A 17,674-nucleotide genomic window follows, 5' to 3' on the forward strand; every position below is an offset into this window, starting at 1 on the left:
TATATGTTTGAAATTTACTTTGGCCCTCCCACTCCACATCTGCACTTTCCCATCTACCTAACTACACAGTGGAACGTTGTAGCACTGCACACTCGCTAGCTGGGCACTGCCCACTTACTCCTCCTTCTGAATGTACCATTCAGGAAAAATGTTACAAATTTAAATAATGGTTTTCTTCATCTATTATAACAATGTTTATCTGACCAGTGTATTTAGGATGTCTTTTGCACATGTATGCTTTAGCTACAATATTGAAGTTCCTAACATGACGTAAGACTCGTTTACTGTCAACTCGATGTCCATTCGCCTTGAAATCTGCAAATGGGGAAATTTTCACCTTCTTTTAGCACTATGACACCACACATTGACAAATTATCACAACCCCACATCTCCCAAACTTTGGCAGATTTTTTCCTTAGATATTTAGCTGGGGACGTTGTTGATCGTCATAGGTCATCATCGTGACTAAGGTTGCTGTCATATTTAGCTAAGTACTGTATGCTCGTCCCTGCTGTGCAGTGTACATTGGCAACCTTGGCCGGTTAACCAATAAGAGTGAGTGCAACAACCTTGGAAGCAGTGAACGTGTTCACATTATTCGGTTGGATATCTGCCATACATACTGTACATCTATGATGAAATGTGTTCCGTCGAGTATTAAAAACACTATATTGGCAATCTGTAGATTCATTGTTTGAAGATGTTCAAATCGTTGACATACCATTGATACGGTCTAGTTGCTGTTTGATGCAGAAAAACACTTTATGTAGGACAAAGATAGTACGTACTATTATACTGCAAGTGAAGTCTGGTAACATGGTACTTGCTTTGTATAGTAGAGTCTATGTTTTTTTTCGTCGATAATGTAAGCACTGCAGACAATCTCGCTCTGTTTTAAACCCTGGGAAAGTATGAAAAAATTGCCATTGTTCATAATTTCCTTGTCAGTTTCTCCATTGTTCATTGACCTTTGTCTATATGTTGCATCACACTGACATTGTGTATGATTACGGCTACGGCTACCATCGATGGATACATTATTTTGAATTTGTGTAGTGTTTCATTTTATGGTTAATTAATACCTTGAGAACTGGAGGCCAATTATACATGTATGTGGACCATTTGTGCCCATGTCTCATGTTTGATTCCCCTGACTACTGTAAGTAATACGAAGAAGACAGTCTGTGCGATGGTTGAGGAAATGGTTACACGTTTAGATTTTACCTCGTCGATGTTCACCTACTCGTAGTTGAGCAGAATATCGGTATGGTGCACCACTGTGGTTCATAGTAACACGATCCTGCGGCCTACAGCAGGTAGTGCTTGTCACTGGTAGTTAACATCCCTCAACTCTTTCTGGCAAGTTACGATGCCGAGTTGCAGACTTGGCCCTCAACTTTCCGTCACCATGATGTTAAATATATTAAAACTCTTGGATAGATGATGTTAAAATGCAAATTTATTTTGTTAGCTCTAATACTGTAGCTACAGTAGTCTTTGAATGTAATTTAACCAGAGTAACTAATGCATTGTACTGCATATTGGTCTGTCAGTCTTTCCATCTGTCTGTGTGACTGTCAGCCTGTTTCTTTGTCACTCTTGATTTTCTGCGTTTCTCCACATAATTTGCCACTCTCTTACTCTATCATGGATTTTTTTTTTTTTTTTAAATGAATGTCCACTTCTGGGCTATCGTTACATAATACATTGCATTACATATTTGAATATAGCATTGTGCTATGTGATGCTGGATATAAAATCATCCCCTACTCCAAGATTTTCTCACAAATGAGGTTTAAAGGAGTGAGTCCCTCCAATATTTCAACCTCCAGAAATGCCGCCCTTATCACAGTGGTATAAGATTGAAAAAAAAAGAGAAAAAAAAACAACTTCATCAACTCTTTGTTTCATTTTTTTTCGGAATAAAATTGGAAGATTAAACTTATCACTTTTATATGACTGGAGTATAGAACAGCATTAAAAACAAAAGAATGCAAAACCAACCAACACATTGTAGCAAAAGGTCATATATAGATGCTTCCATTTTGAAGATTGCATTGAGTTGCATTGAAGATGTATGTACATATATCTGTATACATGTGCTAAGTCAACTAAGTGACTACAATATTACAACCGACTGTACAAAGAGTCTCATTCCATTTTTTTTTTTCCTTCTTGTGGAGTGGTTTCCAGCAATCACAATATGTGCACCACATACAGTAACAACTGTATTGTCGTACCCCTCAATTGTTTGACGTTTTTATGCTGTGCTGCTGTATCAATTGTTCCGAGCTCTGTTAAGTTTGACCCTGCTAAAACAGATTTCATTGTTTTGCTGTATCAGAATTTCAGACATAAAAAAGAAAAAAGAAAAAGAAAGGAAGATACATTGTTTGACTTTTAGGTACTTGGCTCATTAATACAAAGCACTACCAAATATTAGACAGGTACAGCTCTCACTGAAGAAGGCAGTAGTCTTTGTACAGATTGAGAAACTTAGCTGACAACGTCTAGTGGTTAAATTTTGTAAAATTATACAGCTCTATAAATATTAAGAGGCTATATGGCTGTATGTTGTGCTGATTTTGGAATGATATTGGCTGTTTTGGCTGTTGGTTTTTGGTTTGATGTTCTTAGTAGAATAACTCAAGCAGTAGATACCGTATCCCTTCCTCTGCCCTTCCTCTGTAACAATCCCCCTTCTCTGAAATATTTCCCTTGCGAAGCAGGTAATAATTTATACATCTCAGCAACTTGCCGACCATTTTGTATAGCATGTTGCGAGTCGATACTGGATAAATTAGTCTCTGCTTCTTCTTCCCCTCTTCCCATTTCAGGATACCAAACGTTACAGTGTTTTCATTCATCTATAGATCACGGTAGCTGACTTTTGGACTTTAGTATGTTAGGTCAGCGACAATCCATTATTTCCCTTTTTTATTAGCTCAACTTTTCGGTTACATGTGTTCATGGCTAGGCATCCACTTAGGGTTCCGTATAGGATATATGTGTCTAGTACCAAAAATAGTCAATAAATTGGTGTGTGGTCATATTGGAAACAGTGAATTTGGAAGTATCCTGCCCTCACTGTTGCAGATCTGCTCTTGTCTCATCAGGTATCATCCTTCTTCATCCAACTAAATATTTGTCTCTGGATGCTAACTAACCCGAGTCCTTCTCCCTCCCCCCTTGTTTCTTATTATCTGATTTGCAAGCGGTGAGTATTGTTGGATTATTGCATGTAAATTTGTAGTGGAGTGTACTCCTGGGGGTGTAAGTCATTTGATTCCCAATGTTTACACAATTAGCACCCTCGATTGTTAATCTGTTATTTATCATTGCTTTTGCTATTGTAATCTGCCCTGTGCACACGTTTACACTGACTACCACATCAAAGTTAATAGTGGAACTCACACACATGATCTCTCAGTACACAATCTTCAATGAACAAGTCTGCATGCATAATGAGCTTGCTGGCAACTAAGGCAGAGTCAAGGTGCTGTTACAAGCATCGCACTTCCTCCTTCTGCTGGTTGGCTAGGACATAGTGTTGTGACCCTGGTGGTGAATATGAAAACTTGATACACACAAAGTTGATTAGTGTGTGTGCGGCATGTGTGTGTGTGTGTGGGTGGGTGTTCATTGTATTAATACATGTCAGGGACATCTTGCAGGCTGACAGGGATGTACAAGCAACAAACTGCTGCATTAGATAGTAGATTTTGTAGCAATGCAGTAAATGAACCAGTTACTGTATTGTAGTAAAGGACACTACACTAGAATGACATTTTTTATCCCACTGTTTTTTCTAACTTACAGCATCCTGGTATCATTTGTGAAAAGTTAACACATAGGTGGTCTGCTGGGTGGCCATGCTATTTTCCCCATTTATTTAGGTGACCATTACATTTTGTTAATAAAAATTCATGGGACAAGATCATTCTCCTCATTTTGAACTCAGGGATAAGTACCTACATTGTACATTTTAATTTAGGGGAATGAATTGTGAGGTTATGTTAGTGTATATTTGGTGGTCCTATGTTCTCAAATGCTCAAGGTGGTGGAACACATCATCAACTATTTTGTGTAATTAAGATAAAAATCCAATGCCAAAAGCTTGAAGGACACTGGAAGCCTTATTGTTTGTCTCCTAAGGGTGCAACATGATTTTCGTGTGAATTACAGGCTATATGGAATTATACAATGATCTGGGTTGCATTTACCTGTGAGCCATGAATGAAATTTATGTTTGTAGTAGGCCTAGCAGAACATCACAGCTTAGGCCTAGGTTAAAGCTATAGATCTCAATGAATGGGTAACATTATTCAGGGCCTTTTGAAAAAAGTTGTCGATAGCCCAGGGGGGATGACAGCACACATGAAATCCAGGGACTGTCCACAGCTATATTATTGTTATCTACCATGTAACATTAAGATTCATCTAGAATCACATCATGTGGTTATGCCTATACAGTGTGTATTGGTTGTGCATCGTCTTCTCCAGGTAATATGAATGGTAAGTTATGTTAGGAAACACATCACGAAAGTAACAGAACATAGAAGCAGCCTCTCATCGAGCTCGCCAAAAGTTTTATAGACTGGGGCAATAAATTTGTCTTTTGGTAGGATGTTCTTATATTATTGTGGTAATTACATTGCAGTATGAGATCCTAACATATAAAACCAAAATGTTACTGCACGGTATTTAGGCATGCTATATATCCACTACACAAATTGGGAAGGAGTTGTTTATCATATAATTTTTGGCAAGAGCTGTCATTGAAGTAAGATTTAAATTTAATATAATTCGTATACAGGCATTTTATGTTGACACTGCTCAGTGGTAGTACTTGCCAACAGTTGCAAAGTGAGAAATGAAACTGAATGATGTGTGGGCTTACATATAAATATTGTCACCTGACACAAGTTAACCCTATTCCCAATTATGTCTAGGTAATATACTGCAGACATTGAGATGTGCCACCAACATAATGTGAGAACTGCATCTATGGTTTGCTCTTGATGTCATTGTGGCAATCTCAGACCGTGTCTCATTCATGACCTACCAGTTGGAAGAGTTGAATTGTGGGCCTCAAAATAACTATTTCAATAACTATTTCAATGCTTATTTCAATAACTATTTCAATGCCACAAATACCCTTAATATCACATACAGTATAAATGCCAAGAGCAGCAATGCTGCAGAAGCACAGCTAAGAATCTATTTGAGAAATTTGTTGATGACAAAAATATTTTTTTCCTGAACAAGTTTGGTTCACCACCATTCATACATAATATCCACAACATTGCAGCAGATTTAGACAAACCCTCTGGGAGGAGTAGTACTATTTTTTTATTCCTTGCCGGAGGCAAAAGGAATTTTTGGATGGCGTTTGTGTCTGTGTTTGTGTGTTAATGTATGTGTGACATGTCACACTTGCTTGTAAACAGGGTAACTCAAAAAGTTAATGGTGGATTAACTTCATACTTGGTATGTTGATCCATTTTATTGAGTACAAGAAGCCTATTGTTTTCTGTGAAGTTTGGGTTCACAGAGCTAAAAGTCTGCAAAATTTGTGAACACGATCACCCAAAAAAGTACATTTTGTTGAACTTCATACTTGGTATGCAGATTCAGCTTATTGATCACAAGAACCCTATTGAAATTGGTGGACGTGAAAGGTCATTTTCAGTCAACATTTAAAAGAAAGTCTGAAAAACCTGGTAAACACAATAACGCAAGAAGTACATCTTTCTTGAACTTCATACTAAGTATGTAGATCTAGCTTGGTGAGTGCAAGAATCCTATCGCAATTTGTAGAGGTCAAGGTCACATGTGGTCAACAGGGCCTCAAAGTCTGCAAAAACGTTTAAACATGATTAAAGCTTCAATTAATCTGTGTCAAATTCAGTTCAGTTTATTTCTATGAAAGGGCTCTATAAGTCTTCATTGAAACAAACCTGGCATCTAGGTAATGAAATCTGCTTCTGAGAACTTTAATACTCTTGCTTTAAACGTGAACTTAATCCTCCTATAAGGGTTTTTCCCTCTGAGCTTCAAGGGGTCAATAGGTTATCTCAAATGGACCAAACTGGCTCAAGGGGTCAATAGGTTATCGCAAATGGTGGAAAACTTGGCCATTTTCTAGAAAATATTTTACAGTGCATAAACAATGTCATATTAGCTGAACATATGTTTAAAGGGATTTGCTAGCCCTTAGTTGGTAAAATGTGTCTTTATTTCACATCTAGAACAACTTCTTCAAAAAACTTCTTCAAAAATGTCGGTCTAAAACAATTAGACTGTAAAATCCTTATAAGTGAATGACATGGTAGATGCCCACCAGGGGTAACATCTAAAAAGCTTTTCTGGTTCTCACAAGTTTAATTCTTGGACAAATTTAACTCACTTGCTCTACATTAGTCAGATAGTTACAGTATTTCGAGAAAGGGGAGGAATCACTGGCTTTCTGGTTCATTTTTCAGACAATAAACTCTTGTGACCTCAAATGACCTTCAAATTTATAAAATGATTGCATGTTGTTTGCAAAACTCAACTTACCCAAACAACTGACCAAATTTCAGCCAAATCGAATGAAAAATGACGAAATGGCAGTCATTCAAACACGGTGGCACAATGTGACAGAATGTTGGCAGAATCACATGATCTCACAAGGGCTATAGCTTTCAGCTGAGCAGTATGATATATTCCATGGTGCACTTATACCACTGTAAATGATATTTTCATAATGTACCAATTCTCTTTCTTTACTTAGTTTTCTTTGTTTTCCATAAATTTGTCCCTGTCATACGACTTCACATTGTCATTAATATTTTCAATCATAACGGCTCCAGCCTGTCAGCTCTGCAGTAGTTTGTATTTGAAGGCAGGTACATATATTAATATCACTGTTGGTAAATACCTGATCCAGTAAATTTCGTGGGGTTGTTGGAACAGCCTCATGTCACCTCCCATCCCATGGCTCCCACCCCGCACCTCCCACCCCGCACCTCCCACCCCACCCCGCACACCCCCACCCCACACCATACAATTTTTTCACAAATTTGAATATTGTATAATATTGAACATCTCGTAATATTATGTCGTATCCATATTTTGGCAAGGAACTCTTCAACCTGCTAGCTATACCTGGATGCATATTGTAAAATGCTTTGTAGAACACCAAAGACTAATCTACCTAGGTTCGTTTGCTTCACTTTATATTAATATCGATGTTGTACAAGATTGATGAAACAAGAGTGTAATGATCAACCGGTTCCCGTACAACAAAAGCAATCGTTGGCCGAGTCAGCTGTTTGCAACCCTCGTGATCAACACTGTCATGTATGCAGCGTAAAATGGAGATTTTAGAAACTAAAATAAGGAAAGACACACAACCGAGAACATTTCCAAATAAATTTGCGATAGTTACCGACAGGGCTAATACCATTTGTCGAAAGTTTAAAAATGTACGTATGTGATAAAATATACACGTTTCAATTCTTTCCAATGGAAAAGAGAACCTTAATTAAGGCAAATTGGTTTGCTGGTGGCAACCATCTTGATGGCTATGGAAATGCCTCGACTTCTCTCAGGGAGGCCTCTTGAAGGGTACTGTACGGACACCTCGACTTGAAGGACTTCATTGTATAATATGGATGTGGTATACGTAAAGTACATATTGCATGCGTGCATGTAGTTGCTCCTTCATCCAAGGCTGTGTACACAAATATATAGATTACTACTGTATGCTACCACTAAGTGTTATATTGCTTGTAATGAAGATTTTGACTAGGTAGACCTATTGTTTACAGTGTGGGGGTTTGATCAATACTGATTGCACAAATCAACTGCAAAGGAAAAGAACAAATTTGCTTATTCCAAAATTAGAACTGTGTAGCTTTTAAAAAGGCAATTCTCATTAGGATTCTTGCACAAGATTACAATACAGTTTTAACAGGTAGGATGGTGACTACAAGAATCTATTTACCGACTGTGTGAGTTATGTATAGACTCAGAATAATACGTACATCAAAATAAAGGGTACAGATGAAATATGTGGGTTGGATTACACGCAGGTCACAACTGTCTCAAATAAGGAGGTCTGATCGTGAATGATGCATTTTGGGAAGATATAACATAACACACAACATTATGGTCTTTCATTTCATCTCAAAGTCATTTTTTTTGTGAGGAAGTGGTTGGATTCCGTCAATTTTCAGTTGGTGTTTCTGCCACTGAACATTTAGGGAGTTAAAAGAAAGAATGTACCAAACACGTAACTTGCAGAAATCGTTTGTAACGTTTAACAACCTCAGACCTTGCACCTACAGTACTTGTTGACTATCAGACATTTCCAGCAATTTAAGGGGAAGAACATAAAAACATCTACACTAATCTAATTCTACATACAGCTTTCAAAAAATGACTGATTGGCTCAACAAATTGTGATAAATACTGTACTTATAAATAAGAACACAGACTTCATTTTAAACCAAAACAACAATTCAAAATTTTATGCCCCAAAGGTAATGAGGGCAGTATTGAAGAACTTAGCATGCATAGACTCTAGATGTGTGTAACCTGGTTAATTCACTTTGGCTTTTGAGTACAACGTTTCTGCACGCTCTGCTGTGTTGGGCGAATCTAACCATAATAGTAATTACCGACCATGATCTGCATCATCATCATTGCCGAATTTGCAATCCGAGGACCCCCGCACAATTCTGCAAGGTCTGTAAGAGTGACTCCATGGTCATCGGTTTCGTGGAAATCAAACAGGATTTTATTCTGGTGTCATTCACTGGTTGGTCTACAGATTACAATATCAGAATTTGTTAAAGGGTCACATGATTCGGCAGCATCTTGTGTTATGAAAGAATACACTACTAGCTGATTTTGAGTTTTTTAAAATTTATTTCACAAGGAGAATTAAAGCACTGTGCATGTTGGTAGTTAGTACAGTATTACAACGAAACTCTTCAAGTAATTAAGATACTGTGTAGCTGCTGCCATAGAGAGACAGTGTATGTTGAACAAAATATTTAAGAACAACGTAGAGTCCGTCTGCAGTATGCTTTTGGTCTAGATGTATCTTTGTTGTAAAAATGGCAAGAAATATGACAGGAAATCAAGTAATATCTAGGATTGTAAGCTTCAATCTTAGTTTGGACAAGGAAACATTGGATCTCACCTGCCACTCTCCATGTACCATACAACAACTACAACACTGTTGGTCTACCATTTAGTGACACTTTATGTGCTAATTGGTGACATTTATTGTCCACAGGTTGGCACCCACACCTATGACAGTAGTATTGGTATTGGCAAATTGGATCGACTATCATTTGCCATGCTACTATCTAACTTTCATTACACATACAAATTACATGCAATCTCAGGGAATAAGCTGATGTTCATATATATATATATATATGTGTCCCAGTTTTGAAAGCTCTGAACTTGTAAAAGTACGATGGCACCTGTGTGCAACACTATACAGTACTATACATCTTCACACTTGTATGTAGCAATCTGCCCGTTTTGCTTTGTTTGCAATTGGGATACCTAATAAATTATTCCCTGGATCTATGAGATATGATTCAAAAACTAAGAATCTAGTATTCATTGTCAGTATCGTACAGTTTCATATTCGTTTTAATCGTTGTGTATATATACATACATTTTGTACATTAAATTGTGCTGAAGATAGATACAAGGTTGTGGGAGTCAGAAATACCGCTGACCTAAATTTAAATGTGGCTTTATGTTGGAGAGTCTGTCTTGCTTTTCTGATCTGGTTCTCACTTCCTTGTTTGTACCAGTCAAAGGAGCCAGATTGCGAATTCTCACTTCTGCGAATTCTCACTTCTGTTTGCATAAAGCTGACAATACTATTTAGAGGTTTCCGTGGACACAAAATTGGACGAGAAACCGGCAGTCGTGTTTCCTCTGTTCCCCCCCCCCCCCCAGGTCCACGTTCTGAATCATGTCTGATTTTCCTTGTTTCCGTTGTTCTGTTACAGAGTGCGGCAGGACCGAACTCAGTCATGGGCCAGATGCCTCCCACAGATGGAATGCCAGGAGGTCCGCCCCCTAGCGGACCTGTACCACCAGGTTTCTTTCAGGTACGCTGAAGCTGGGGTTTGTAGTTTGCAAAGGGAAACGGCGATAAGTTGCTCTGAAAAATACAAGAAATGCTTTATTGTGGTTGAATGATATATATATATAAATATATATATATATATATACTAGGTTTTCCTAACAAGTGTGTGTGGCACCACCACGATGAAAATGGGAAGCATAATTTATAAAAGGTTGTCCACCATGTTGACTGCATTCTGGTGGGATCTTACTCTCCATCCTCTTCTAATAATATCCATTATCTACTAATCCCCTTACATCTATCTCTTTGTGTTCACACTGCTCATTAACCTGTTTGTATTCTGTGTGTGTTTTTGTCCCTTCTGTTACTGTTACTTGTCATGTAGCCTTTGAAGAAGATCCTGCTAGGATCGAAACGTCAGGCCAACTCACTTTTACACATTCACTTGCAACACAGGCTCTCTAGTGGATAAGCAGTTTGCTAACAGTTTTATTTTATTTTAATATCCAGTGTTGTTTGGATATAAAAGTACATGTGATAGTTGATGTTAAGCATGCTGTCTTTGTGTGTTCCTCTTCTCCCCCATTTCAGACATTTTCCTGCTGGTTTGGTTGTTTTGTATTTGGATATAAATATGTATGTGGTACATTTCAGCACAGACATGTGGCTTTGTACCTCTCAGGAGACTCTGGGAGGACGGTCTGGTTGAACGCCAGATACCAACTTGTTAACTTAATATTCAATTTCTGCTATCAAATTCAACTTTGGGAGTCGAATGTCTTTCAAGGCCAAAAGAGTTCATTATACGTTTGACATTCAAGTTCGCTGTACTGCATTGCCCTTGTTTAAGTGTACATAGGGAAATGGATGTAGGCCACTGAACTATTTCTCACAGAGACAGAGGTACCAGTTACCGAGTGACATGGTTGAGGGCGCCAAATTGAAATTGCACTTGACTATTTCTGGATAAGAATGTCCCTGGGTGAATTACGATGGTGAAATCACGACATAGGCTCTCCTAAAAAGAAAATGTTTATGAACTTCACACTTTGTATGTGGTTCCAACTTATTACGGACATGAAAAGTGCCTATAGATGTACAGGATACAGTCGATATTCTCATAGTGCAAATTTATTATATGTGGCGAGGAATCACTAAGCCTTCTTGGCTTTATGGTTTTAAGCACATTCATGTTGCCGCAAGTGGCTAAGCGTTTGAAATTCAAGACCTGTCAACTTTATATCGGATCCTGTTAAACCCTGCAACGGTTATAGGTTACACGTTGATATAGAACATTACCAAGACCCACCACGTATTACAATATCCCACTCAGAATCTCCCAAGGTATTTGACATACTGACTGGATAAACTTCCTGGTGATATGATTGACCCATGGATAAGCTTTGCGACTTCTAATCCACTGTAACACATCATCCTCTCATACAAGAAACCACTTGTTGCAGGGATCAATTTTTTTTTTAAGGAATCTTTGTTTTATTTACTTCAGAGTGTCGCCTTATTGACCATGTCTACAAGGACATAAATTATGACAAGTGAAGGCTTCATGTTTACTTTTCGTTCGGAATTACATTGGTTAAGTACTTAATAGACCAATAATAGCTAAATATTTGTAGCCTGGAAGAACGTTTTTCCTTGTGAAGTTGGCATCAACCACAGCCATGGGGATATTTATAGAACTCCAATTTGTTTTAGCAATTTTGTTATTTTGTGATGGAACAATTCAAACTGGGCAATCCCACAAACCCTTTATTGATCATGTGTTAATTTGCACTGCTGAGCCAGACAATATGTGGGCTGTACTTTCATTCGAAATAGGACACAAACTTTCTCAGAAATTGCAGATTAAAAAAAGAATGTTGAATGCTATGTTTATAAAGCGAACCACCATGAATCTAGTGTACAATGAATCAGATTTGGTGGTTTGTGATTAGCGCTGCTTGGCATGGTCACCCTATCAATTTATTTTCATGTGAGCAGTTTACATATATTCAGATTTTTGCAGTACTTATCACTGTGGACTGGTTTCACTTTAAGAAACAAACTCATTTGGTTCATAAAAAAACTATATAATTACCAGTGCAAGGGATAGTTAGGCTGTTTACTTCAAAGATATACATGAAAATGTCCTTATGTAAAAACATATCACATATTCTGGTTTATTCCATACACTCTATATGTTTGCTACCATCCACATGGGCAAGTGATTAGGCTGTTTCGATATTATGCTAAGTTCCTTCTTTTTTTTTTTCTTTTCTTTTTTCCTTCTGTGTCCTTTTCAAGTCAAGGAAAATGCAAGAAATATGCAAGAAATAAGAAATTTTGTGTGCAAAATTTCATCAGTTTTTTTAATATGTTTTTGGCTTCATTGTCTTGTTTTTGGCTTCATTGTCACTGTAATGGATAACAAAAAGTCAATTTTGCCAAAGCCTTGTAGAAATAGACTTCAGTATGCATTCATTGTACAGTAAGCTTAGAGTCTGTCTTCCTGTCATTGGTCAAGAGAATGTACTACTGCTAATCATAAGAGAGAAATATAGTGTAACCAAAGACAATGGCTGACATAGCTCTACATGTTACAGTACACTGTATTCTCTGTGATTAGCTCATGTTTGTCATTGTCAAGTTTAAAATATAGATTCCAATTTATGCTTCAAGAAATTGAGCCTTAAACCCTACAGTAATATAGGATGGAAAATTAACTAGAGACAATATAACCTCAAATGTTATCATCATTGCATTATGTTCATAATTTGTAAAAAATTACAAAGTTTTAAGTGACTATCCAAATATTAAAGTCTTGAATCCATCTTAAAGGTCTGTCCATATTTTTTAATAGCAACATGTTTGCATGTAGTTGCTCTGACAATATAAGAAATACTTTATTGTGGTTCAATGTGATATGTGTACGTTAGTTTTCCTTTCAAATTTTAACATTCAAAATGCAAAGCTCTGCATCAGTAATAATTTTTATAAAGTGTCAACTATGTTGACTGCATACTGTTTGCGTTTGAAGTCTTGCCATTTTGCCTCCGCCCTCCCCTCACCCCCCCTCCCTACCCTGATATTCAGACAATTTTTAGCTGTGACTATAATATGCACATGTACCCAAATGTCTTTGTATATGATCTAGAGGCTTTTTTGGCTGTTCACAGTATGTAATGCCAATATTGTCATATTGTATGCGTTGTTGTACCGGTTCACTATTTTCTACATTAGTCTACAGTACTAATAGTCAGGATAATTGTGGAGTATTTTGTTAGTGCAATCAAAATGAAAGGCATGGTTCAAAGAACGATTATGTGACAAAGAAGAACCCAATACTACCTGCTTAGCATAATGGTTTATTGTTCCCCGGGTTTGTTCTCGGAATAGTTGAACAGAGAAAACAATGTGTCTGCACTGTTGGGGGTTATTTAGGAAAATTTATGACGTGAGTCTTTCCCCATGCCAATAATACCATATCTACTGTATGCAGGGATGTAAGTCTTCCGTATTTTTACGGAAATCCGTTTTTTTTTTAAATTCCAATAAAGTTTCCACAAAATTGTACGAATATCAAAGACACAACGCAGCAAAAATGCCTGGCCCGTTGCAGCAAGCTAACTTCAAATTCACTCATCGATCAACCAAAATACCATTTCCTGTTACACATCGCATTGCACTGTACAACATTGTGCCATGTGAACATCGTTGCGTACGTGCGAACTTCAAATCGCCATAGCTCATTTTGTCGTTGAAAAACCTTGCCTAATTCACATCTTCTTAACTGCTGGTGCTCGACATAAGTTTCGGAATTAACGCTTGTGATATTTGTGAGCGGCGGAAATCTACGAGATACTCATATGATAGTCGATATTCGTGATCGCATTCGAATGTGAGACTGTTTTTTTTTCCGGAGTTCGCTGTGACGTATTCGTAACTTTGAGCTAGCCTAACATAACGATAGTGTGTAAGTAGTCAGAACTAGGAGGAGGATGTGCTAGTGCTAATACTTTTGAGCTAGCCTAACATAACGATAGTGTGTAAGTAGTCAGGGCTAGGAGTAGGATGTGTCAGGACGGCATTCACCCGGGGTCTCCGAATAGTTTTCCGGTTTTTTTTTTTGCGCTGCACTTACATCCCTGTGTATGATCTGTGCCTTAACAGTCATGCCTGTCATGGTAACCATTCTTCCCGACCTACCTGTCACCTCGACAAAAGCAAGTTTGCTGTACTCTGTCTACATGAGGTCAACTTTTCAGCACTGACCAATCCTGGTAAAGCAGCTGCTCCCTTTATGGCTACTGCCCATCTCACCCCTCAAGGATGGTTAGTTCAGTGTTTCTTGTGACAGGATTGGTCAATCTGGATTTGGTCAATCAGGATTGGTCAATCTATTACTCTTGACCATCTGTGTCAGGATTGCTTCTTAAAGAGAAAAGAAAAAAAAGGAGTAACAAAATAATTCATATTTTACATTGTTTTATGAATTTTGATTAACCTTTTACAACTTACAGTTTTAGTATGTTTTAAAACACAGTGGGGTGTTCCAGAAACACCAGGTCTATAGATTGTGGGTTATGGTAGGTTAAATGTTCCAAAAGGTTTTGGGAGAAGCCCAACTTTTTGATTTTCAAAAAATGCATGAATATTCATACAGTTTTCACTTGGGCTACTAGGTGTAGTGGGCTAGTAAGTTGAGTAGTGGGTCATTTTGGGATGTTCGGTGACCTGAGGTCGCGAGTCCTTTTTAGGATGTCATTGTTAGGTCATTATTCGACATCATCTGAAGTAACAGTAATACTTTGCTTTCTCCCCTACCTGTCTCCTCATAATGTCTGCACTATTGCTCTACCGTGGTGCTGCGTCTAACTCGAGTAATTATGCCATGGAGTGATTATTCTAAAGTGGGCGGAGTCCCATCATTGAACACAGTGGGCACAAGTTAGTAGGTTGGTAGGATTGAGGAATGTTCATTTAAGTAGGTAGGAGGTAGGCAGTATCGTCACTCCTAAATTTCCGAAACCAGACATTTTTCTAGAAGCTACAAAAAAATATTGTTCCCATTAATCACTAGCAACTTACGTGAAAACTTATTATCTAAAGAAGAAAGTACTTCTTGTAAATTCCTGTTGATTTGTGTAGGGTCCTAGAGATATCCAACCATTTCATAAGTTATTTCAAACAACTTTTGTCAAAAATCCCAATATGTACAAGGAGTGTTGAAAAGTAGTAACTTATACAGCGGGCGGGTTTGTGATAAATGCCTTAGAAATACTATGTAGTACTTATTTTCACGAACATGTCGATGATTTCATCGGGAGTTACGTCGCGAATGTTGCTTTAACAATTAATAGGCTCGTAGGCGGCAAGCAGCGATGCCTTCATGTAGGCCCCTGGAAACAGCACTACAGGAAGCAGAGGGGGATTCTTTGAAGCAAAAAAAAAGAGATAAAAAAAAGGGTGATCATAGAAGAATTATCAAGGAAGTACTAAATGTGTAGTTTGCTCCTAGTGTAAGGCAGCATGCACTTCTCTTTAGTTATATAATCAGACATTTGTCTGTGCATGTGCGCGGCGTTTATATATATCACTGCAGGTTTAATTCCCAGTCTTCGTAAATACTGAAGTATTAGGTAAGGCCAGACGTGCCTGTAAATTCAGTCTAGTATACTTGATTTACATGATCAGGAAATCCGCGACTGAAGCAACACATGGCATTTTCCAGTGCGTTCTCAATTCTTGAAACCTACAGTATCTTATGTCAAGAAGACATGTAGGCCAAATTTGAAACCGAAAGAAAAATTTTTCAGAATGTTTACTGTAGTTATTAACCTCCCAACTGTTTGGAAAGTCATTTGAATTTCTTCAGAAACAATGTTACTTAGTACTAAAACTTAAAAAAAAAAAACTTAAAAAAATAAAAATTGAATAAAAAACTGACATGGGCGATCAGGGGATATGGCTTTTAGAGAAGTTTCTGTGTTAGAGCAGCAGTGATTCGCTTGCATGTCTGTTAAAATTTGAGAGTTTATGTAGCTCAATTCGCATAGCCAATGGTGCTTATTCTCATAGCGTTGTGCGTGTAGATCGGTCTGAAGTATCTATCTGTAAACAACCAAAAACTGTCACCTAATTTCTAGAGCCTTATGAAAGTTGTCCAAATTGTTGCCCGTAGCATTGACTTGATTAATGTTAGCACACAAAAAAAAGGCAAGAGGAAGGTCATTTCAGGTCAAGGCAGTTGCAAATTATGAAATGCTTAAAAATAAATTCCACACTAAGGGTATTTCAACTTATATATCTGGATGAAAACTGGGGACAGTGGTTTGGTTTGTTGGTACACAGATGTGCAAAAGATGTGCAAGTATAAGAGGTCAAGGGTTGTGTAAGGTCATATAATGTCAAATGGATCTTCAAAGATAGGGCCTCTGTCTAAATCTGACTAGAGTTGTTAACAACTAATCAGTTGGTAATTGGGGTTAAAGAAAGTGCGCAGGGGAATCTCCCTGCCAGTATTGTCTCGTCACTGATGTGGAAAAGGTCTTACTTTGCAGAGTTGTTAATTATCAAAACATTTTCTTAAGAAGAGACTGTATGCCTGGTTTTGTTTTATATCACTTTGAACAAGTTGTTAAAAGGAAATGTCTGTAGGAGATCTGTTTAATACTCAATTGAGAATTTGAGCAGAAAGAGTTTGTTCCAAAAATTCTGAAATTTTTAAGTACAGGGATATCTTCACAGCTATTTCAGCAAACATTCCCAAGTGCATGATCAGGGTTCAAGCATAAATTAACAAGGTGATTAAAGTGTTAAAGTAAAGCTTGAAGGACATTTGCAGTTTGACATATATCACAGACAAATGGCAGTCTCTGACTGCAGTTCATTAATGGTACTGTGAGTTGATCACTACAACAGCATATATATACAATTTTGTTCGTTATTTTGGCAGGAGAGATCAATGGATATCCTTTCAAAGTTTTCAAGTGAAATGAATTGTTGTCAAGTACCTTCACTCGTGTTATCTAAAGTCCTTTTTTCATACCAAAATATTCTGAAAGTGGAACCTTGAAATACATAGTAAATCACCCAGCACATTTGTATGCAAGTTCGCCCAGTGTGTTCGCGTGCTTGTGAACACTTCCACGCGATAGTGTTGCTATGATTCTGAGATCTGTAAACAGCTAACTGTACAGTTTTACTTACACTAGGAACCATATAACCGAGCTTCCCCAAGTGTTGCTATCTTATTGTCATCATTAATGATATATTTTGTTTTCTGACTAGTTCTTCATTTCTGTTTGCTAAAATTCGTTGACCAATCGCATAAAAATTTGTTTCAGACGTGTTACAAGTAAAACACCTACCGTACATTATTACTATACCCTTATTCATCGCTTCGTATGAGTTCTTTTGTTTGGCTTCAACTACCATCTCAATGATACTATAGGTGATGAAGATGACTATGGATAACTATGTATTGTAAGACAGTGCTTACAATGTCATATAAGAAAAGTCTCCGTCTTTTGGCGAAACGCTTGCATCGATTTACTTTTGTCTCAATAGTAA

General features: G+C 37.5%; 1 protein-coding gene across 6 annotated transcripts in view; it reads left to right on the forward strand.

Moving 5' to 3' along the window:
• Positions 1-17,674, forward strand: part of LOC139977965 (single-stranded DNA-binding protein 3-like) — a 95,536-nt gene that overhangs the window by 23,146 nt on the left and 54,716 nt on the right. For 5 of the 6 annotated variants that reach the window (XM_071987849.1, XM_071987814.1, XM_071987817.1 and 2 more), the window contains exon 5: positions 10,026-10,127. The exons of the other annotated variant lie outside the window; for it this stretch is intronic. In XM_071987849.1, coding sequence (XP_071843950.1) covers positions 10,026-10,127 — 102 coding nt within the window. The remainder of the gene's footprint in view (positions 1-10,025; positions 10,128-17,674) is intronic. 6 annotated transcript variants of the gene reach the window in all.

This window comes from Apostichopus japonicus, chromosome 2 (assembly GCF_037975245.1).
Source record: "Apostichopus japonicus isolate 1M-3 chromosome 2, ASM3797524v1, whole genome shotgun sequence".
Taxonomy (NCBI): domain Eukaryota; kingdom Metazoa; phylum Echinodermata; class Holothuroidea; order Aspidochirotida; family Stichopodidae; genus Apostichopus; species Apostichopus japonicus.